The 22974-nt window shown below is 40.9% G+C and overlaps 1 protein-coding gene across 1 annotated transcript in view; it reads left to right on the forward strand.

Annotated features, from left to right (window-relative positions):
• Window positions 1-22974, forward strand: part of NUP155 (nucleoporin 155) — a 56492-nt gene that overhangs the window by 11313 nt on the left and 22205 nt on the right. Inside the window, exons 12-24 of the mRNA XM_054032052.1 lie at window positions 2755-2855; window positions 4145-4315; window positions 5847-5957; window positions 7480-7574; window positions 8188-8276; window positions 11401-11463; window positions 11555-11705; window positions 13676-13742; window positions 15478-15596; window positions 15818-15921; window positions 19521-19654; window positions 21390-21581; window positions 22341-22479. Coding sequence (XP_053888027.1) covers window positions 2755-2855; window positions 4145-4315; window positions 5847-5957; window positions 7480-7574; window positions 8188-8276; window positions 11401-11463; window positions 11555-11705; window positions 13676-13742; window positions 15478-15596; window positions 15818-15921; window positions 19521-19654; window positions 21390-21581; window positions 22341-22479 — 1536 coding nt within the window. The remainder of the gene's footprint in view (window positions 1-2754; window positions 2856-4144; window positions 4316-5846; window positions 5958-7479; window positions 7575-8187; window positions 8277-11400; window positions 11464-11554; window positions 11706-13675; window positions 13743-15477; window positions 15597-15817; window positions 15922-19520; window positions 19655-21389; window positions 21582-22340; window positions 22480-22974) is intronic.

A 22974-nucleotide genomic window follows, 5' to 3' on the forward strand; every position in this document is an offset into this window, starting at 1 on the left:
ATAGGGGAGACATGCAACTAAGCACTTTAAAGTCCCAGAGCACTACATGACCAAACCACACTGCAGTTGTGTTAACCAAAATGTTACCCTTTCGTGTTTATTGTTCTTCTGTTTTTAATTAAAACATAGATCTTTGAGGCTTCAATGTCAAACTAAATTTGCTGTGTATTAACTGAGTTTAGTCATAATGTGACAAGGCACCTCCTCCACCTTGTCAGCCTCAGCGTTTCTCCATCTGGTGGTGGGGGCCTGGAGTAAATTAGTCTTGCTCTGGATGGTCTCCCTGTCCTTCACCCCTTTATTTTTCAATATTTACAAAGTAGGCCCAAGTAATACTCTTCAGCCAAACAAAAGAAACAAACTGATAACACAAAGGGAGAGTAACTTAAGCCCTCTCTGGGGTGTTGCCTTATTATACTGGCTTCTGGGTGCCTGTCCTTCCCCAAACCACAGTTGGCTTGATTGCATCCCATATAGTGAGGAGAGCAGCCTTCCACCCAGGAGAAACCTTTTCTCCCTGCTGCAACTTCTCTCATCTCTCCTCCTCCTCTCTTACCAGAAGAGGGGTTTTTGAAGATCACAGGCAACCCTTAATTGGCCTCAGGTTATCTAGTTAACCTGAGGTAACCTTTTCAGCTCGTAGGGAGAAGGGCCTTTACCTTCCTTCCGCCACTCTCTTATATTCCACCCTAGTCCTGCGGCCCACTGGGGATATCAGCTGGTGGCTCCACAGAGCCGTGAGCACAGGCGTGTATTTGGTGCAGTTCACTCCTATCCCGAAGTCTGTCCCTGCTATGGCGTGAGGGAGACCCTGGCACACATTTACCTTGAGTGCACCAGGTTACAGCCCCTTTCCCAGGTCCTCCTGGACCTCCTTTTACGTGTTTGGCTGCACTTCTCCCTCCACCTCCTTATATATTCACACCCTATCCATGGCCCCACAAAGTCATGGGACCTCCTCGTCAACTTCCTCCTAGCGATGGCTAAGGTGGCCATCTATAACGGCCAGGAGAGGAGGTTGGCTGAAGTGGTTCTCTGCGACTGTGGGGCCTATTTCCGATCCTCCCTCCATTCACGCATCCTGGCAGAGTTCCTCTGGGCAGCGTCTGCTGGCTCCCTTGACACCTTTGAGGAGCAGTGGGCGCTGTCCGATGTCCCCTTCAGGTTTCCTATTTTTGACCCTTCACACCTGTCCTTGTTATTTTTTCCGTTGTCCCCTGTAATTACTTGAGCTTCTGGGCTCTGTGGATCCTCCCCATGAACCGGGGGAGGGTCCTTTAGCGGTGGGCGGGCTTTCACTCACCCATCTCCCCGGAACCCAATAGAACCATTCTCTTGTAGGTGTCAGATCTGACTTTGTCACACTCTGAACTTTGAACCCCTTCTAAATATCTGGAATAAATAGCCCTTACCAATAATAATAATAATAAAGACTTACATTGTGCTTTATCTGTTCAGAACACTATACTAGTATTAACAAATCCTTATAGGTCTCCTCTGAGGTAGATGGATATGCTCATTTTACTGATTGTAGGGTAGATGTTTGCAAGGGCATACAGCAAGGCAGTGGTTGACCCGTTTGGTCCAGAAAGTGGTTCTCAATCTATTTACCATTGTGGGCCACATATGCAGTTCTCGGTGTGTTATGTGGGCCACATCTACACAATATATGTACTACCTGTATGGCCCTGAGGATGTCACATGGGCCGCAGCTGTGTGCTGATTGGGCTGCAGGTTGAGAACCACTGGTCCAGATCATACCAGTACCCAACCTTTCTTCAGTAAAATTATTTTAGTTTTTTTCTTTAATATTTTTAGTTAACCTTTTTTCTGTTTAAACCTGTGCTACATAGCATACAGCTTAAGGGCCAAAAGCATCATGCATCATTCTGTTATAATCCAGTCACCCTCTAGAAGTGTAGGGTGAAGACATAACTGATCCACTGGAAGCTTTTATTGCTGGTGAACCCTGGTAACAAGCAGTTGTTATTATTCTGTTGTGGAAGATACAACTGTAAGCACATATTACAATCTGTGTATTTTGCATAAATATATGCAAACTAGATGTGGCTCCTTGATTTCCAGAAAGTTATTAGTAAGCCCCTTATGTTGTGAAGATTGGATATTCATGCTCCTATCCTTGAAGTGCATCAGAGAGTCTGTGTATTATTTTAGCACTGAAATCTTTCTCCTGGATAAACTTTGAGTTTCCGACTCTGAATGCAGCAATTTTCATTTTTGTCACTGCACTAGTAATAGAATGATGAATCTACTTTAGGGAAGAGCTATTTAAAATTTTCATAGGATGGAATTTATTATTAAAATCCAGATATTTTTTACTTTCAGGGTATATTTAAACATTTCATAATTGTTCATAAAAATCAATGAAAAATGTTAGATAATTTCTGTCTTAATTTTAACCTTCATCCTTGTTTGTGTGCATGTATAAAGTATCTTGGAATACATGGTGTGCCTATATAGTGCATGTTAGATTATACTCAAATGGGATCCGACAGACTGTTCAAATACAGCCTCTTGAACCAAAAGAGCAGTTAAATATACATCTGCACTAAAACCCCTTAGATACTTAAGTTTATAAACTTAACTGATGGGTAGGTGTTGAGCTGCTTGTAAGATTAATTTAAGAATGTGTAGAGTAGACTTGTACTGAATTTATATATAGCTTTAGCAACAGTGGGCTTGATGTAAGTTTTTGCTTCTAATACAGAGTATTAATTTTACTTTTTTTGTTAGGTGTCCTGCTGATGGCTGCTTCGGAAAATGAGGATAACGATATCTTGTGGTGTATCAATCATGATTCTTTCCCTTTCCAAAAACCAATGATGGAAACACAGGTAGTAAGCTCTTCAATATTGTTAAGTAATATCAATTTTTTTGAGGAGGCATGGAGAATATTATTTAAATGTTATAGGCTCCATGAATCACTTTTAACATTCCTGTATACAAAAAATAACTTACACAAAAACTCCTGTGACTAGTTATTTGGTAAATATTTATCAAGATACCTAACTCTGTATTTTTTTAAAAAAAGTTCAGTGTAGTTTTTTTGTAGTACCTGTCTCTCACTAGGTATCTCTGTTTTGTGAATGGAGCTGGTGTCTTTCAGTGGAAGCTGCCACTTTAATACTCTCCAGCTGGAGAACCCAGTTTGATGCAAAGTAGGATTGAAAGAAACACCTTGGCCATTATAAATCCTTGGTAATTTTCTACTGTTTTTGTTTTGGTGGTGCCTGCAATGTGCAAGGCACTGTCCATAAACACAGCAAGACATGGTCCTGCTACAGAGTGTTTATAATCTAAGAGGAGCAACATTTACTCCAGAGGGCATTCTGTGCCAAAAAAATTCTGCACACAATATTTTAAAATGCTTGTGTGTGCGTAAATAGCTCTTGTGTAGGCAGTTTGCTGTTTGGTCCTTCAGAAGGGCCTCTCCATCTGTTCCTGAAGTACAGGGGGAGAGCTGGGAGAGGACTGATGATCTGAGTGGGTGTAGGAGCTGCTTGAGCAGCTTGGCAGGATTCCCGACATATTGGAGGAGTCCTTTCAAAACAAAACAACCATACACTGAAGGAGCACTTTGGAGACTAGACAGTTAGAAACTGGATCTAGAACTGTGGACTAAAACCAAGTAGGTGGTAGGTAGCCTTAAGCTACATCCGTCCTACCAAATGCTTTGGCCTGAATTATATATCATTGTTGCCAGTCTGTCACTGGAAGTTTTTTAAAAATCTCATGCCTCAGTTGCAGCTCTTGGGTATTTAAAAAAAAAAAAAAAAGCACCAGTTTTTATGCATTTGGAGTTTTGTACAATTTGCAGCTTGGTTTTACTATTTGTATCGTTAGTAGCATCATAGGGCCTCATTATGCTAATTTACATACAGTAATGATCTGTCCAAAGAGCTTGCAGTTTATAACTGGAAGTAGTTTGGCCAATTTTTAATTTGGTGAGGTACATATGCATGTGTCTGTATTTAATGTCTTCTTTTCTTAGGGGCTTGTTGTCTTGAGAGTACTTCTGTTTTTATGCTGTGTAATGTTAAATACTGGTTATTTAGATATCATCATAGGTGTGCAAAATGTGCATCCTGTTTCAAACTTTTGATAATGTTCATCTCTTACTCAGATGACCACACATGTTGATGGACATTCATGGGCTCTTTCTGCCATAGATGAGGTGAAAGTTCCAAAGATTATAACACCACTGAATAAAGACCTTATTCCAATAACTGATTCTCCTGTTGTCGTACAACAACACATGCTGCCACCAAAGAAATTTGTTCTGCTCTCAGCCCAGGTGTGTCATAGATTTTTTTTTCCTGTTGTTTAGAGATTGGGAGAGGGAGAAGCAGAAACTTAAAGCTTAATGACTGACCCAGTGCTGCAAAGGGCTACACATGTGCATGGAGTTTGCAGAGAATACCTTTGATGAAGGTGAGGTGGGGGAGTGGAGGGGAAAGAAGGTTAAGGAGCCATTTGTAAATTCTGCAAACCAACTCAAGGTTATAGGGCCAGATTATCTTGTGACATAAACTGATGTGTCTCTGTTGAGTTCAGGGGAGTTACATGGGTTTATATCAGCTAGTGGCCAATAGTTCAAAATACTCTTAGGGAATTTCTACACTTGGAGCTGGGCGTGTGATTCCTAGCTCAAGTAGACATACTCGGGCAGAGCATTCTAAAAACAGCAGTGTAGCTGCAGTAGCATGGGCTAGCCATCCCCAGTACGTACCCATGGGGTCCGAGTGGGTTTGTACATGGTGCAGCTAACCCATGCTGCTACTACCCGTGCTACTGTGGCTACACGATTGCTTTTAGCATGCCATCTTGATGAGAGCTAGCACAAATATCTCTACTCAGTCTCAGAATCATACCCCCAGCTCTGAGTGTAGATATACCCTTGGATATGTAAAATTGGAACAAACACAGGTTCCTGAGATAACTATGAATCCTAAGGTTTGAAATAAGAGCAGGGATTTATTGTTGTTAGTGGAATTTTGAGCAAAGAATTCCATTTCTGTCCACCTCACAAAAGAAATCCATGACGCAAGAACTTCAGTATTTGTTTTTTATTTAAAAGGCTTAACGTTTAAAAATAGCTGAGATTAAGTATTCTCAAAATTTAATGATTCTTCACAATAGGGAGGAAAATGTAGCTATAATTCGACCTTCTAATAATTTAGCAATTAGGAAATATAATAAAATTAATTGCCAGCTTGCTGCAGTCCTGTTGTAGTTTTGTAATCATAAGGCTATTTGTGAGTCTGGTTAGATCACACCGCAGGACCCATCACAGAATGTACGGATACGTGCTATGAAAGTGATCTAGAAATGCTGCAGCTTATTGGGGACTTGGTTATTGTAACTCAGGGCTTGTCTTCACTGCTTCAGTTAGCTCGAGTTACTACACTCAAAAAAGCCTCCCTCAAGTGAGAGCGGCCACACTGGAAAACAATACTTGAGCCACACAGAATGATTGGATTAGCAGAGTGATGACTTATGCTAACTCAAGCTGTAGCATGTAGCCGCTAACCGAAGCTGTAGCATGTAGCTGCATCCTTACCGCATTACTAGCTTGAGGAGTACTAGAACTTCAGCTGATAACCCCTGATGGACCAGCTATTTCAGGTTTAAAACACCATTTTACTTGACCTAGAGATTTTTGTGTGCACGTGAGTTGGGTTGGAGAAACACTCACTATACCTTGAGCTAACATTGAAGTGAGACAAGCCCTCAGGGTGTTAGATGAATGTATTGAATTTTTGTTTGCAAATCAAAACATGCAGATCTCATTATTTAAAACTTTGTATTGCTTTATTTTCCTTTAGGGGAGCCTTATGTTTCATAAACTTAGACCTGTAGATCAACTGCGACATCTCCTAGTTTGCAATGTAGGAGGTGATGGAGAGGAGATTGAAAGGTTTTTCAAGTTGCATCAGGTGGGAATTTTTAACTTGCCAGGGGGGAAAAAGTCCTCTATGAATAGACTTAGGGCTTGTCTATAGGAAGAGTTAGTGTATAACAAGCTGGGTTGTAAATCCACAGCACTCTAGCATGCTGCACACTGACTGGCCATGTGAACCCTGCTACCATACACTAAAGGTTCCACGATGCAGTTTGACAGGGTTAGAGTGCTGTGGATTTATAACCCAGCTTGTTAGACACTAACTCTCCATTAGGCACGCCCTCGGTGTACAGTCGTATACCTGGATTAGTTTGTGTTATAAATGTGGCCATTCTTTGGCTTCAAAAATATTAGTTCTCATTTTACCTATCATATCTAGGTACTTACATAGGCTTCCTCATCATATTATCTAAGCATCTATAAACATTCCATCTTGCCAACAACTGCAGCTACAGTGTATAGGTCAAGATAATGCTGCTTTGTCAGTTGGACAAACAAGATAATATATAAGGAAGAAGGTAACCATTTTTATGGGATCTAAAAACATATGGGTAATATTCTTTTCCTTAAAACTCTCTGTTTCATGTAAGTGACAAACACAGAATTATGACAAGAATTGGGAATGTAGTTCTCTTATTAGAAAAATTATTAATCTCGAAAAAACAGTGTCACAGTCCTAGTCCTTTTCAGAAAAGTTTTGTATGTGCTTCGGTGGCTGCAAATACTTAGAATCCACCTGCCTTTTTTAACTAAAACTGGTACCAAGCAAGCTAGAATGAAACTTTTTCACAGAATGTGATTTTATTTGATACGTGTATTTCTTTCTTAATTTATACATCACAGCATAATAGTAATGGAACCGCACAATAAGCTCTGCTATTATTTCTTTGAGAAGTGGGTGAGACAGGTTTTTTTTTAAGTGACCTATTTAAATGTTTAGTCCTTTAATAGCAAATACAATCATTTAAAATCAAATAGATGTTTACCCTTCTTAACTAACTTAATAAACTCACATTTCCATGCAAGTATAATACATCTTATCTATACCTATAAAAACAGTTTTTTCCCATATATTTCATCTACTGCTAGCTTATTTAACCTGCCAAGAATCAAGAGCATTCATAGAAAGCTTTCATGGATTACTTCACCTGCCACAACAGGATCTCTTACTGTGACTGACTATTCCTTTCTGTTTAAATGACAAGACTCAGGCTATGTCTACACTGGAAACACTACAGTGTCACTTACTACAGTGATGGAGGGGGCCCTTCCATCACTGTAGTAAATCCCCCTCTCCAAGAAATGGTAACTAGGTTGACAGAAGAATTCTTCCTAGTTCAGCTTAACTACATCACACAGGGCATGAAATTTTTCACAGCCTGATTGATGTAGTTAAGCTGACCTAACTGTGTAGCATCAACCAGCCCTTAGTCTCCTCACTGTTGAGGCAAACAGAGCCTTGAATATTTTGTGAGGGGTCAATATAACTCCTTCAGACTTTTTAACACTATGGTCTAAATTGTTGTCACTCTGATAGAAATCATGATTTCCTACAGGAGGACCAGGCCTGTGCCACTTGTCTTATCCTTGCTTGCTCTCCTGCTGCTTGTGATAGAGAAGTGTCTGCCTGGGCTACCCGAGCATTTTTCAGGTAAGTTTCAATTAATTTGTAGATTGTGCCTTGAATTTTATGTTTAAAATCTAATGCCCCTACAGCCACAAAGGAATGCTCTTGCTGTGTTTACAGTGGGCAGGAACTGTTTGAGTTCTGTATAAGTATTGTTTTAAAATTAGTGTAAACTCTTAACAAAGTAATGTGGAACATGCATTTTAAATGCAACTGATCATGAATGTCTACTTAGTTAGAAGTGAGTATGAAACTTTTGTGTTTGTTTTTTAGAAGTTGTAACTTCTGCATAAAACTCATACTCCACCCCACAAAAAAAATCAACAAATAAAAATGTCTTAAATGTTCAGAAAAAAGCATGTGGAATTGACCATCTAATTTGTGTCTGTAATATGCTAATAACTTGTTGTTCATCTAACTTGTAATTATTCAGTTTCCAAATTTGAGTGCACAAATCAGTCATACAGTCACAAATACATTTTTCTGAAAATGTTAGGTCAGTATTTTTAACTCAAGAAATGAAAAATTGCATTATTTTCTGTTTGTTTAACTCACATTTAACAAAATAAGGCTTGAAAATCAGATGACCTAAGTATGTGATATGCAAGGAAGTTAGTCTTTGTCTGGCATACCTTAGGTATGGCGGAGAAGCACAGATGCGATTTCCATCAGCTTTGCCTCCTCCAAGCAACCTAGGACCAATTTTGGGTTCTCCTGTTCCTGCTAGTGAGTAGCAAATGTTTCATTGATTTTTTTTTTTCCATCTGAATTTTGTTGCATTTTCACAACATCTTGTACCTTTACCCTTTCTTATTTATATGAAATATTTTCCTTCACTGCCTCAATTCCAAGGAATAAACCTGCTGATTATCAGGGTTGGGTTTTTCCATTACTTTTCTTTTGAATTATTTTTGATTTAGGGGTTAACTGATGTGATTCTAAAACATGTCCAGATGTTCTAAAGATGCTGTCATTATATAAAGGAAATACAGACCTCCTGTCATAGTGCCAAAAATCACCTTGGCAGCCAGAAAGCAATTTATCGACACTATATTGCAGAGTATCTTCTTACTTGTGTCATTCTCATACCTCCACAGGCATTGCAGGTCTACCCATATGTGGGTGATGGAAGGAAATGAGAAGTAAAATAAGTTAACTGTTAGGATTTTTGTAGCTGTTTTCCCCTTCCCAGGTTCCTGCCACAACACACAGTTCTTGTTCAGTCTTCAGTGCCACAAGAGAAATAGTTCTGTTACCTGGCCTGCCCTAACCCCCTTTGATCTTTTAATTTAATGCTTATTAGAGTGAAGGGCTCGCTGTATTATTCAGATCCAAGTTAGGAACAGAGGTGCTGGAACAATTTTTATCGTGGGGGTGCTGAGATCGATTGAACCAAACTGTAAACAATGAAATCCACTTCAAGCAAAATTGGGGTTGGGGTGTGGGAGGGTGTGAGGGTTCTGGCTGGGGGTGTGGGCTCCAGGGTAGGGCCAGAAATGAGGAGTTCAGAGTGCGGGAGGGAACTCCAGGCTGGGGGGGGGGGGGGGGGGAGAGGGGCGGGTGGATGAGGGCTCCAGCTTGCCGTGCGGGCTGTGGGGTGAGACTGGGGATGAGTTGTTTGGGGTGTAAGAGGGTGCTCTGGGTTGGGACCGAGGGGTTCGGAGGACAGGTGGGGGATCAGGACTGGGGCAGGGGGTTGGGGTGCAGGCTCCGGGTGGCGCTTACCTCAAGCAGCTCCCAGAAGCAGCGGCATGTCCCCCCTCCGGCTCCTATGCGGAGGCGCAGCCAGGCAGCTCTGCTGGGCACTGCCCCATCCGTAGGTGCTGCCCCTGCAACTTCCATTGGCCATGGTTCCCAACCAATGGGAGCTGTGGGGGCAGCACTTAAGGTGGGGGCAGCATGCGGAGCGGAGTCCCTGGCTGCTCCTACGCATAGCATCCAGAGGGGGGACATGCCACTGATGCCGCGAGCTGCGTGGAGTGGCCCCTGATCCCGCTCCCCAGCAGGAGCTAAAGGGCTGGATCCAGCCCGCGGGGCGTAATTTGCCTACCCCTGCTCTAGGCTGTGCAGAGGAGGAGGAGGCAACGTGACAAATGCAGAGAGATGAGTAACAGGAAGGGGTGATAGAGTCGGGGGGCAGGTTAGAAGCAGCAGGTGAGAGAAAAGGCAGGCAGGGGGAAGATGGTGATGGAGGGTGGAGGAGGATCCCTGGAGCAAGGGATGATAGGAGCTGAGAATTAGCAGGTAGGGCTGGACCTGTAGTGCAGGAGAGGAGAGGAGCTGAGAGCTGTGGATTATGGGCAGGAGATGAGGTGGGGAATAGGAAGGGGCAGGAGTAGGAAAAGATGGAAATGGACAGGAGCCAAAGAGGATAACCACAGGGGATGAGACAAGAGCTGTGACTGGGAGATAGGAGCGGAAGGGGTCAGGGCAGGGCGAGGCTGGGGAAATGGGGGATAACGGCCTGTAACCATCAGATTGACTCCCTTCAGAACTTGTACTTGACCCATTCCCAATTCTCAATATTCCTTTGCTGTCTTGCATACAGCTATCAGACCCACTGGCAAAGTGTGTGTCTCCATTCCCCTCTAGTGGCAGATTGACCCAGAAGATAACAGCTTTCTCCTGCTGTGAGTTACTCCATAGCTCAAGTGGTAGAGAACTGTGCTGTGGATCTAAAAGTCTCAACCCTGTTGATGACACAAGAGGGGGCAATATGGTTTCATGTGACGAAATTGGGGGTTTTTTCTTCTCCACTCTTTGTTGCTTAAAACAATTAGGAAAAATCCATTTTAAAAATATTAAAAGAATGTTAAGGTTGCAAGTCAAGCACCTTAATTAAAGCTTGCACAACCTTAATTTGGCCCCTTATGGGTATGCCTTATGACACAATCTTTAATTACATGATCGCTTACTGTTTTCTCTGTGGTATCATGTCTCTTTCAGTGCACAGGGTGAACCTGCTTTGGGAATGAATCAGGGTTGTGTAGTGAAGGGAGCCTGTTGTCTGTAGGAACTCTGCCTCATTTATTGCAGAAGTTGGGAGGTGGCAGGAGAGGATGGTTTCATGGTTAAGACAGTTGAATGTCACCCTGGAGAATTGAATTCTACCCCTGCCGCAAACGTGTTCTATGTGTTGCTGGGTAAGGAACGTAAACCAAAATTTTCCCAGGTGGTCATTGCTTGTTCCCCATTTTCTGGGTACTCAACTTGAGGCACTTGTTGTCTGGTTTGGAGAAGTGATGAAAATTCACAGCTGCAACTGAGGTCAGTGAAAGCCCCAATCTGAATGTACAAAGCATTATATAAGGCTTGTGTATCCTGAAAAGGTCAGGCCTTAGGCTTTGCAAATTGGACACCTAAAAATAGTTGACACGTTTGATGATTTTGTCTTTAATCTCTGGCCTCAGTTCCCAGGTATAAAATGAGGATAATACCACCTCACCTCACAGGAGTGTTGTGAAGAGAAATTCAATATTTTTTTAGCAATGAGAACACCATAGGAAAACCCATGTGTTTGGTGCTGAATTTGGATGGTGTGCAGTAAATGAGTCATGATTAGGATAAAAAGAAATATTAAATAGCTACCTATTCAGTGAGCCTAGACCATTCTGTGCACCAAATGAGGCAAGGGGCCTGTTTAAAAATAGTTAGTGATCATGTAATTAAAGACAATATGGTAATGGATACGTACAAGGGGCCAAACCTAGGTTGCATAAGGTAAACTTATTTCTCGTGTTTCTTAACTTCTGAATGCTTGACTTTGCAATCTTAACATTCTTTTCATATCATGGGTTTTTGTTGTTGTTTTTGATGCAATAAATGTATATATTACTTTCATTTACCTTAGGTTCCCCTATGCCTATTGGCAGTCCCTATCCTAATCCAAGCTTTTTGACAACACCAGCACAAGGTATTTTATTTTTTCATTTTTTGTTGTTTTCTCAAATAGATTTATTTATATCAAAAATAATTGCATTAATCTATATGTGACCCTGTCCTAGGTTTGCACCCTCCTAGTATGTCAACCCCAATGTTTGCTGCAGGCAGTTCAGTGTCTCAGGCTGGTGCATCCATGAGTGGTATGATGGGCCCAGAGATAGTGTTTTCCGGAAAACACAATGGCATCTGCATATACTTCTCTCGAATTATAGGGTGAGTTGTTCATGTAAAAGATGTTTTGTCACTCAGTTCATAATAGTCTTTCTGTCCACTAATAGAGTAGTATTTGCTTTTGATACTGTATTTACTGAAGTTTAATAATAGTGAAAAAGAATATATTTGTGACTAATCTAGGTAAATTAGTCTTACATGCTAGCTTCTTGCTACAAGTGTGTAGTTAGCCATTGAAACATGTGCAAAATGACCAATCTGTTAGTTCCCTTCCCTCTCTTAGACCTAATAGTACCCAGGTTATCACACAGAAAGTATGTCATCACGCATAATAGACAGAGCAGGTAAAGAAGGAGTACGCCACAGCAATTTTTTGTTCTACTTTCTCCCTTACTGCTCCATTTGTTTCCTTCCATTCCTGTTCATATGGTATCTGTTATCTCATTCCCTTTACAGCTCTGCTAATATTGCATTCTGTGCATGAGCTGGGCAACAGATCTACTTAGGCCCTGGCCCTGCAATGGGCTGACTATAAGCACACACCCCCACAAACTCATTTCTTAAGGTCCAGTCCTGCAAGGTGCTATTTGCTTTCAGCTCCTATTCAAGTCTGTAGGAAACAAGAATGCTCATCACCTCACAGGGTTGAGCCCCTAGAGTGAAGCCTTCTGGTTAAGGGATTTTTAAAACCATGTCCTATTTTGAGCAAGCTGTTAGTGCTTACCAATAATAAATAATGGTATTATTGATCTCTACTATGCTAGAAGATAGCACTGCAAAAATTGGAATTTTGGCAAGTTTTACCTTGCCCTCTAACCATGTGGTAGTTGGAGGCCTGTTTAAGAACAAAACTCTCTTCAGTACTCGAAAAGTACTGCCTTTAAGAGAAAAATTTGTTTTATGGCATATATCAGGGGTTCTGAACCTTTTTCTTGCTGAGGCCCCCCTCAACATGCCAGGGCTGGGAAGGGGAGGAAATGGGGGGCTCCAGGTCAGGGCATAGGCATAGTTTTACTTTTGTTGGGGGGCGGGGGCAAGGACTGGCGGGGCTCAAACCAGCTCTGCACAGCAGGGTCCAGGGAGGGAGCGCCACCTCCGCCCCCTGACTCCCTCAGTAGGCCACTCAGCCTGTCTGGGCTGTGGAGGGATGCAACCAAAAATATAACTCAAAGAGGGGACTCAGTTCAAAAAGTTTGACAATCGCTCAGGGTGCAGGCAGGGGACAGCTAGGGGCTGAGTGTGGGCAGGAAGTAGCTCAGGGTGCAGGCAGGGGGTAGCTAGGCGCTGTGTGTGGTCAGGGGAGTAGCTCGGTGCAGGCAGGGGGTAGCTAGGCGCTGTGTAAGGGTGGGGGGGTGCTCCCAGTGCAGCTCCCAGCTTCAGCGGGGTGGGGGAGCGCTGGGGCTCCTAGCTTCAGCCCCCCGCTGCTCCTGGCTTGGTGGGGGAGAGGTTTGCCAGCTTCAGCCCCATGTCGCTCCTGGCTTCAGGGCCTTGCGGGGGGCCGCTGGCTTCAGCCCCGTGCTGCTCTCGGCTGGGGCGGGGCAACCGCCAGCTTCAGCCCCGCGCCGCTCCCAGCTTCAGCGCTGGGGCTCAGGGCACCCGGTTTCAGCCGCAGGGCTCTGCGGACCTCCAATTGAGAACCTCTGGCATATATGATATTTGCCTACCTACTCTCTTATCTTCAGCGACTACTATTAGCTTATGTGCAGAATAATTTGAGGAAATCAAACCTAGTGTTGTTAAAGCACATAAAGAGGTTTTGTTTCTTTAATTGTAATTTCTACCTACCTCATTCTGAAAGGTACAGTGCTTACGCTCATGTTTTTTATGAATAAAGACCGTGATTTTTACAGGTTGACTTTTTGGGTTGGATTCAGGGAAGGGAAGGGTTTTTTAATTCATAAACATTGGCAATTTGTATTAAGAAATGGTTTAGAAAAGAAACAATTTTTCAAGGCCAATGCCATTTTTGTTAATTTATTTGGCGTTTAACATACTATTGTCTTGTATTTCAGAAATATTTGGGATGGCAGTATAGTTGTTGAGAAAGTTTTCAAGAGTGGTAACCGAGAAGTTGTTGCAGTAAGTGGAAGATTATTTGGTCTTTTAAAATCTTTCTTAAAGACTTTATTTATTTCTCTCTAGCACTTTTACATCTCCTCTCTTATCAGTGACGCTGCATTGTGATACTCATGGCATTTTAGCAGAAACAATAAATATTTATTGGTTGTATTTAATTGTTCTTTATAGGAGGACTGGGAATGGGATGTAAAATCTTTCATGTCTAAGTTACTAGCTTTAAGTTTTACCCAAATTGGTGCCTAAAAATTACTAGCTGGTATGTTTGGCGATTTGTGTGAAATACATTGGTCTTAGTCTCCTAATACACATTATTTCAAAAGAAAACCCAAACTGTAGTTTAGTACATCCTGTTTCCTTTGCTGACAGCCCCAGAAGAATGGCTGAGCAGAAATTGCTCTAAACCTTTGTGCAGCGTCCTAGCTTGTGACAGACTGAGTTAACAGAAGAGCTCTGCATGTCCATACAGACCTTTGCAAGCTGCCTTTGCTTTTATTTTTCCAACAAGAGAGAATTTCATTTCCCAGTGCTGTCAGCTGGCAGTAATAGTCTCTTTAAAAATGCAAAGAAAATTATATATAATCATGCAAATGTTCTAATAAACAAAAATCTGCATAATCTCAGATATTCTAGTCCTGAGCTTCTACTGAGCCCATGGGGCAAAACGTGTGGAGGATTTCTGAGTGGATAAACTTCTAAGCTAATGTCAGCCTCATCTTCTTATTCAGCCAAATCTAGGTTTGGGCTGTGGTCTTCAGGTGGAACATGATAGTTAAGGCTATGATTTTGGCATGGAAATTTTTGTAAATTTCATGGCAAAGTTGTGGGGAGGGGGAAGGAGAAGGGGAAGAAAAATTACGGAAAGATCGTTTTGCTACATCAGTGTGCACATGGGCTTTTAAAAGCAAGCTTACCCTATTCCAGGCTTTGCAGCCTGGCATACATGGTTGAAGTGGCACTCGGGTTGGCATGTCCACCCCTTATCTCCATCTACGGAGGGGCATATGCATCAGACCTGAATGGACGGTGGCCATGTGCTCCACGTTGCAATCGCTGAGTGGGGAGCCAGGTATGGGTGCTGGAAGGTCTGCAAAAGTCTAGCATGACCATCCTGGAGTCCCTTCCTCCACCACCTGGTTCCCCCCTCCCATCCTCACTTCTTATCCTCCCTGCTGGTGAGACCAAGGTCCTCAGGTGATGGATCCATCCCAGACTCACCCAGTCCCCAGCGCCAAGAGGAGCTGCCGCTGCAGTTCTGGCATGTGAAGACCCAGCTGCCAGCATGCGACACAGAACAGGACACGGCCAGCATGCTGCCCGATGCAGAGTGGGAGCTGGTGCCAGCTAGCCAGGCTGTGGTGCACTCCTTTCCAGAGAGGTTTGAAAAGGTGGTGAGGCCCCTATTTAAAAAGAAAAGCAGGAGGGAGATACTGGTCCTCCCCGCCCCGTCTCTGGCACCTATGGAGCCAGGCCTAGCACCATGCAACAGGAGCTGTCGCTGCACAGTGAATGTGGGATGGGCTCCTTACAAATTTCATTCAGATTCATGATTTCTATGAACACCATGACCCCCATGCCAAAATCATAGTCTTAATACACAGCACCTTCAATATGTTGTCCTTTTGATAATATTATCTTGGTGGTTTTTATTCTTTAATGACCGTTTCATATCTCTCAGCTGAAAATTTAAAAGGTTCAGAGATTTGAAATGTAAAGAAGCCCCCTCCTTCTTTTGCAGATTGAAAGCAGTGTTCCATCGCACATGCTAGAATCCGTGTTACAAGAACTAAAAGGCTTACAGGAATTTCTGGACCGAAATTCACAGTTTGCAACAGTAGGAGCTCTTGGAAACCCAAGGTAGGATTGAATATGCTTGGTTTACAAAGGGCCTAGAAGTGCTACCCTTCAAAAATTATTCCATATAGATACAACAGTGCTGTTCATTTTGCCTCAAAGTGTTCATTTCCTCTCTAATAAAACATATCTACTCAAATTCTCAAACTTAGTTTTTAGTTTCTTTTTAAAATAAATGTTCAGGTTTTGTACTAATAGCTTCTTAATTTATTTTGGAATTGCAGTTTTAGCACCCCCGCTAACCTGCAGCAGAGGTTACTAGGGTTCATGCGGCCTGATGGTGGAAGTTCTCAGCAAGTGCAACAAGAGCTCCAGAGGAAGTTCCATGGTAAGGGAAATACTCTTGAACGATGAGTAGCAAAAGGTGGTGCATCCAAATGCTAATCTCTCACAGCTGTTCCAGTTAAGAGCCTGAATAAAAATGCAGAATTGGCTTGTGTGAATAAACTGTACTCGGAAATAAGAACTGTACAAAGAACAATGTAGTCTGGGTGACATCAACTGTTCACATTTTGCTCTTCATTTCTGACAAGATTATAATATTTTGTCAGTACCAACATTTCTGCATTTATTTCTATGGGGAAATTGGGGTGGGCATTTCTGTATGGTTCCTTTGGGGACGAAGCATGTGCCCAACATGAAAACCCAAATGTAGACATAGCAACACTTGCTAGTCTTTCTGCTTTGAATTTGATGGGTGACATCACTCATCACAGAGTACAAATGTATATCCTGTTTAGGATGAGTTCCAATTGGATATTGTAAGATTTAGTATTCAAACTGACTCCTTAAAACAATTCACAAACATAACTTTTGTCTGTAAAATGAATATCAAATTATTAAGGACAGTAGCATCTAGCTGTCAGAGGTATGGAAAACCACAGGTCACATTTTCCCATGACATTTCAATAAATTAAACTAATTAAAGCAGTTTTTAAGCGCTTTCTCCTCTATGAAGAATTAAGCAACTACACAAGATTTTGACTTATGTTTTCTCAGTCCTATTTCTTACACTCAGAAACACTGGAATAAAATAAAAGCTAGACGGTTGTCTGTACTCTGGTCTTTAAAAAAAAAAAAAGGGGGGGGGGGGGGCGCTCCAGAGGTGACCCTGGCAATTACAGGCCCGTTAGCTTAACTTCAGTACCAGGCAAATTGGTTGAAACGATAGTAAAGAACAGAATGGTAGACACGTAGATAAACACAGTATGTTAGGAAAGAGTCAACACAGCTTTTGCAAAGGGAAATCATGCCTCACCCATCTATTAGAATTCTTCGAGGGTGTAAGCAGGCATGTGGACAAGCGTGATCCAGTCAATATAATGTACTTGGACTTTCAGAAAGCCTTTAACAAGGTCCCACATCAAAGGCTATTAAGCAAAGTAAGGAGTCATGAGATAAGAGGGAAGGCCCTCTCATGGATCACTAACTGGTTAAAAGATCGGAAACAAATGTCAGGAATAAATGGTCAGTTTTCACAGTGGAGAGAACTAAATATCAGTGTACCCTAAGGATATGTAATGGTTCCAGTTCTGTTCAATGTATTCATAAATAATCCAGAAAAAGGGGTAAACAGTGAGGTGGCAATTTGAAGACAATACAAAATTATTCTAGACAGTTAAGTCCAAAGCTGACTACAAAGAGTTGCAAAGGGATCTCACAAAACTAGGTGACTGGGCAACAAAATGGCAGATGAAATTCAATTTTGATAAATGCAAAGTAATGCACAATGGAAAACATAATATCAACTATACGTACAAGATTATGGGGTCTAAATTAGCTGTTACCATTCAAGAAAGATCTTGGAGACATTATGGATAGTTCTCTGAAAACATTTGCTCAATGTGCAGAGACAGTCAAAAAAGCTAATAATGTTAGGCACAATTAGGAAAGGGATAGACAATGAGATAGAAAGTATCACAATGCTACTATATAAATCCCTGCTGTGCCCACACCTTGAATACTGCATGTAGTTCTGATGGCCCCATCTCAAAAATTATATTTTAGAATTGGAAAAGGTACAGAGAAGGGCAACAAAAATGATTAGGGGCATGGAACAGTTTCCATATGCAGAAAGATTAAAAAATCGGAGACTGTTCACCTTGGAAAAGAGACGACTAAGAGGGGATCTGATGCTGGTCTATAAAACCATGAATAGTGTGAAGAAAGTGAATAACAAAAGTGTTATTTATTCCTTCACATAACACAAGAACCAGGGGTCACCCAATGAAATTTAATAGGCAGCAGCTTTAAACAAACATAAGGAAATACTTCACACAACTCACTGTCAACCTGTGGAACTCATTGCCAAGGGATATTGTGCAGGCCAAAACTTAATTGGGTTCAAAAAAGAATTAGATAAGTTCACAGAGGATGGGTCCATCAGTGGCTGTTAGCAAAGATGGTCAGGGATGCAACCCCATGCTCTGACTAAACCAAAGACTTGCCAGAAGTTGAGACTGGGGGACAGGGGACGGATCATTGAGTAATTGCCCTATTCTGTTCTGAAGTATCTGGTACCAGCCATTGTTGGAAGACAGGATACTGGAATAGATGCACCATTGGCCTGATCCACTATGGCCATTCTTATGGTCTTTCTCCCTTTTTGTCACAAGTCTCTATACATAATGGGGTCCTCTATCCATGACTAGGGCTTCTAGATGATACAGTAATACAGATCATATCTGTGCCATGCTAATTCATAAAATTGTCTGTATTTGTTAATCATAGTACATAGCAATTTAGCTTTTCTAAATAATGTAATAATTAATTCATTAATGGAGATATCCCATCTCCTAGAACTGGAAGGGACCTTGAAAGGTCATCGAGTCCAGCCCCCTGCCTTCACTAGCAGGACCAAGTACTGATTTTGCCCCAAATCCCAATCCATTAGACTGTGCTTCCTCCTTAAATATAGGTATTAGACCTCAGCCAGCACTCAGAAACCAGAGAGGATGAGGGGTTACTCACAGAGATGCAGTATGAGATCTGTCTGGTGCACATACGCAGCAAGGATCGAAGTTCTTTAGGTTTCTTCAGTTTATTAATTCTCTCATGCTTTCTCTCTCATTTCTATAACAAATATTGCCAATAGTGTAAAAAAAAAAAAAAACAACCTTTAGATAGAATTAAAATGATCTCTGCCTATTCATGTTTTGTTATATTTTTCTGTGTGCATGCCAAAACTGAAAAACTTCCTTTCAAAACATAGTTGTGGTTGCCAAGTGACCAGCAGCGGTTGCATCCTTCACAACATGCAAGCACTTAACCAAAGAAGTGAATTAAGGACATCATAATTATTACATTGCCTACATAATCAACATATTATATCCAATATAAAGACATTCATATTTCATCATAACACACTCTTAACTCCAATCCATGGATTGGGGTGTTTTACTTTTTATTTTTGTTACTTAGATTTCATATTTAAGGGATGCTGTTAAATAGAAGATGCTATTAGTTAATGTATTACTATTATCAATAATTTATTTGTATTACCATAGCAGTTATAAGTTGAAAGAAATTAAGTAAATTATTTATAATTGCCGTTTCTCGAATAATTTAGTATAGTTTAATACACTATTTTTAAAATTTATCATAAATTATTAATCTGGACTTCTATTTGAAGCTGGTCAATATATGAAATCAGTGTGCACATACAGAACTATGTTTATTTTTCAAAAAGGTCTTCTGTTGTGTTTGTAGTTGGAGATCAGTGGTGACAAATTAGTATCTGTTTTGGGAAGCGTTGTGATTTAAAGATCCACACAAACAGGAATGAAAATGAAACAGCAAAGAGAGAGGAAAAAACTCCTTAAAAATATGGGGAAATGTCATTGTAAAACAAAAGTTGGCATGGTAACTCAAGAAGAGCACATGTAGTACCGGAATAGAAATTTACCCATGATCTATTCAATGTTACAGCAGAGGCACAGTTAACAGAGAAGACCTCGCTTCAAGGGATCCAGCAGCTTGTTCACAAAACTTGCCAGGCTTTAGCTTTGTGGAAACTTCTCTGTGAGCACCAATTCAATGTTGTTGTAGGTGAGCTTCAGAAGGTATGGTATAAAATTTACTGAACAACAGTCTTTTTTTTTTTTTTTTTTTTTAAATTGATTGCATTTAACAAGTCTGGACTTCTTAAGTATTTATTCTAAACAGTGTTAGTCTAATCCATTTAAATGGACTTCACAACCTATACAGCATGTACAGAGATTTCCAGAGTTCAGTTTTCTTGGTGTTACAAGTACTCAGTTAAAATAAAATCTAACGTGTCGCTCTCACGCCCCAAACTAATTGGCATATTTGAAATGCTATTAAGTAATACTGGATTTGCTGTTTTAAAACTCTGCTTAGAAGTTAATATTGAGTTTGTTTTGTAATCACTCTGTCCTCGCTTTGCCATTGAGCAAAGTCTGGGAAGTGCAGAGTGAAGACAATGGGACTGAAATGAGCCTGCATAGAAAATTCACTCCCTGCCTTCTGGCTTGCAAAGGTCTAGCAGAGGAAGAAAGGCCCAGGTACCAGAGGCTTCAAGTCCTAGCAGTTTTGGAATGCAAAGGGCCATTCAGGAAATTTGTGGAGGAACTTCTGCTGCTGCTACCATTAAGATAATTGGCAGATGTGTCAACAAATGCTGCATCAAGTAACTCAGACACCTTTGGAATATAAAGCCTATTCGAAACACAGTTGATTTCAGTGACACGGAAAGTAGAACTGAGGTCATCTTTATAAAGGAAAGAAAGTAACTACATTCGTCTTGTGTAAATAACATGGCGTGTTCTAAGTTGACCATCAATAACCGCTTTAATCAAAGTTGTTTTCTTTGGCAATGAAAAACACTGAACCATTAGCACCAATCTAGCATCAGCAGTTAATTTATGAGCATAAGTAATTCTGTCCTGGTGATAGTGAGGATAATTTTAAATATGATTTGCAGGAGAGAGAGAGAGTGAGAGAGAGAATGTGTGTGTGTGTGTGTGTGTGCGCGCGCTCTCTGAAGGAAAGTATCTGTGTTTTATTTGTTGATTAAAAAATCGACATGGGAGTTTTCTCAGTCCTCACTTTTGAGGTTGGGTGTGATTGTTTTTAAAAAGACGCATTTCTCCAGTGTTTGTCAAGAGTTAGTTAACTAGATGTTAAAACTAAAAAACAAAAAACCCTTGCTCTTGCATTCTTGCAGTTTTCAGTCTCTTGAGATATAATACCACTAGCTCACAAAAAGATTCACATGATATTTATAATATTTTTTTTAAAACAGTATGATAACCTTTAATACTTTATGCAAAAAAGGGTGCAAACATGCATAATTTCCTTTGAGTCCAAAGTCCTTTGAGTCACCTGTATTCATTTATCCATCTCTCTTAGATAGATATATGGGCCCTAGAATGTCTCACAGTGTTTAACATATTCATCCTCACAACTGCCCTCTGAGGTAGGGACACAGTATTATCAGCCCGTTTTACAGTTGGGGAACCAAGGCACAGAGACTTAAGTGACACATACTTCAGGTCACACAGGAAGTCCTTGGCAGAGCAGGGAATTGCACTCTGCTCTTCTGAGTCCCAGGCGAGGGCCATAACTGCTGGATCATCCTCTTTAATGTAGTATTTTCTATTTTAGTCTTTAACATGCATTAAAAAATGTGCATTGATTCTGTGAATTTTGGTCATTGAAATTTGTTTGTTTGTTTATTGGGAAAGCAGCTGAATTTGCTTCTATTATAATAGTCCTGTTTGGAAATGTGAGAATGCTGCATTTTTGGAAATGTAATGTATTTTTTTCTTCCCATAGGAATTTCAAGAGCATTTGAAGATTACTACTTTCAAAGACTTAGTAATTAGAGACAAAGAGTTAACTGGAGCACTCATTGCCTCTCTCATTAACTGTTACATCAGAGATAATGCTGCTGTGGATGGCATCAGTTCACATTTACAAGACATATGTCCACTTCTGTACAGTACTGATGATGCTGTCTGTTCCAAGGTATAATGTACTTTTGATTCTCTGTGGTGAAAGTGAGAGGAAGACAGAATTGTTTTGTATAATTGTTCTTTTGTCTTAGCAAAATGCTATTGTGCATTTTATATTAATCCCACTGTATCCTCTTGGAGCTCAATGTAAACCTCAAATTACTTTAAATGTGCTGATTATCATTACTAATCTTCCATCCAAACTTGCAGAATATTAGGTAGTGTGATCAGATGAGCACAAAATGTTTGTGCTCTTGACTGTCAGATTTATTTGCCATTAAATGACATGTCATTTGGTAGTGATACAATAGCTAAATGCCCATTTTCCATTATGAATATACTTTTAATTCAATCTCCAACTTTATTTCCTTTAGATTTATATAATAGTTAAAAAGGCATCTATATAAAACCTCTGTTGCCCCAACATTTAAGCAATCTTCCAACACTGTAACCCACCTGGGAGCATTAAAAACAAGCATTCAAACAGGAACCAATTCATTCAGTTCAGTCAGCCAGTAAACCAGAAACAAAAACCTCCTTTCATCCCTCATCTTGGATACAGAATCTTTCTGCCTAAAACTTGACATGTTGTCTCTGGGCAGAGAACTTTTTTTTGGTTTTGTTTTGTTTTTTTAACTTGAAGTGATAAGGTCTGTAGTACTTCAGGCTTTGAAACGTGAGTTAACAGAAAGAGTGAGTTTTGCAAAGAAAATCTCTATGACAGTGTAACTTAAATTAGTAAGGATTTAAATTTCCAATTGTTTCACTGTAGGCAAATGAATTGCTTCAGCGGTCCCGACAGGTTCAGAGCAAATTGGAAAAAGAGAAGATGCTAAGAGAATCATTGAAGGAGTACCAAAAGATCAGCAATCAAGTGGACCTTTCTAATGTCTGTGTACAATATAGACAAGGTGAGAGGCAAACAGCACTGGAAACTTGACAACTTTTGAATTCAGTCTTTGGTTCAGATCCCATTTTTACCTCTTTGGCACTTCAGATCAAGGCATAGTATTCTTGGAGTATCCGAGAGATAATCCAGAAAAATATACGTATAGGTAAGAGGAAATGAACACATGGAGACAGAGGGGCTTATGTACTAATTCACATTCTAAATATGTTAACTCTTTACCTTATTTTATGCTATTATTGATAGTCACATTTCAGGATGAAAGGAATCTAAGCAGCTCACTTACATTTGTCCATCAATAGGCTTAATCTGTAATGATTCTTCTTTTCACCATAGGATCATAGGACTGGAAGGGACCTCGAGAGGTCATCTAGTCTAACGGTTCCCAGCCAGGGATCTGGGGCCCCCTGGGAGGCGTGAGCAGGTTTCAGGGGATCTACCAAAATAAACTAGTAAGCAGGGCCGGCATTACTCTCAATGGGGCCCAGGGCAGAAGGCC

Source organism: Malaclemys terrapin, chromosome 6, assembly GCF_027887155.1.
Source record: "Malaclemys terrapin pileata isolate rMalTer1 chromosome 6, rMalTer1.hap1, whole genome shotgun sequence".
NCBI lineage: Eukaryota > Metazoa > Chordata > Testudines > Emydidae > Malaclemys > Malaclemys terrapin.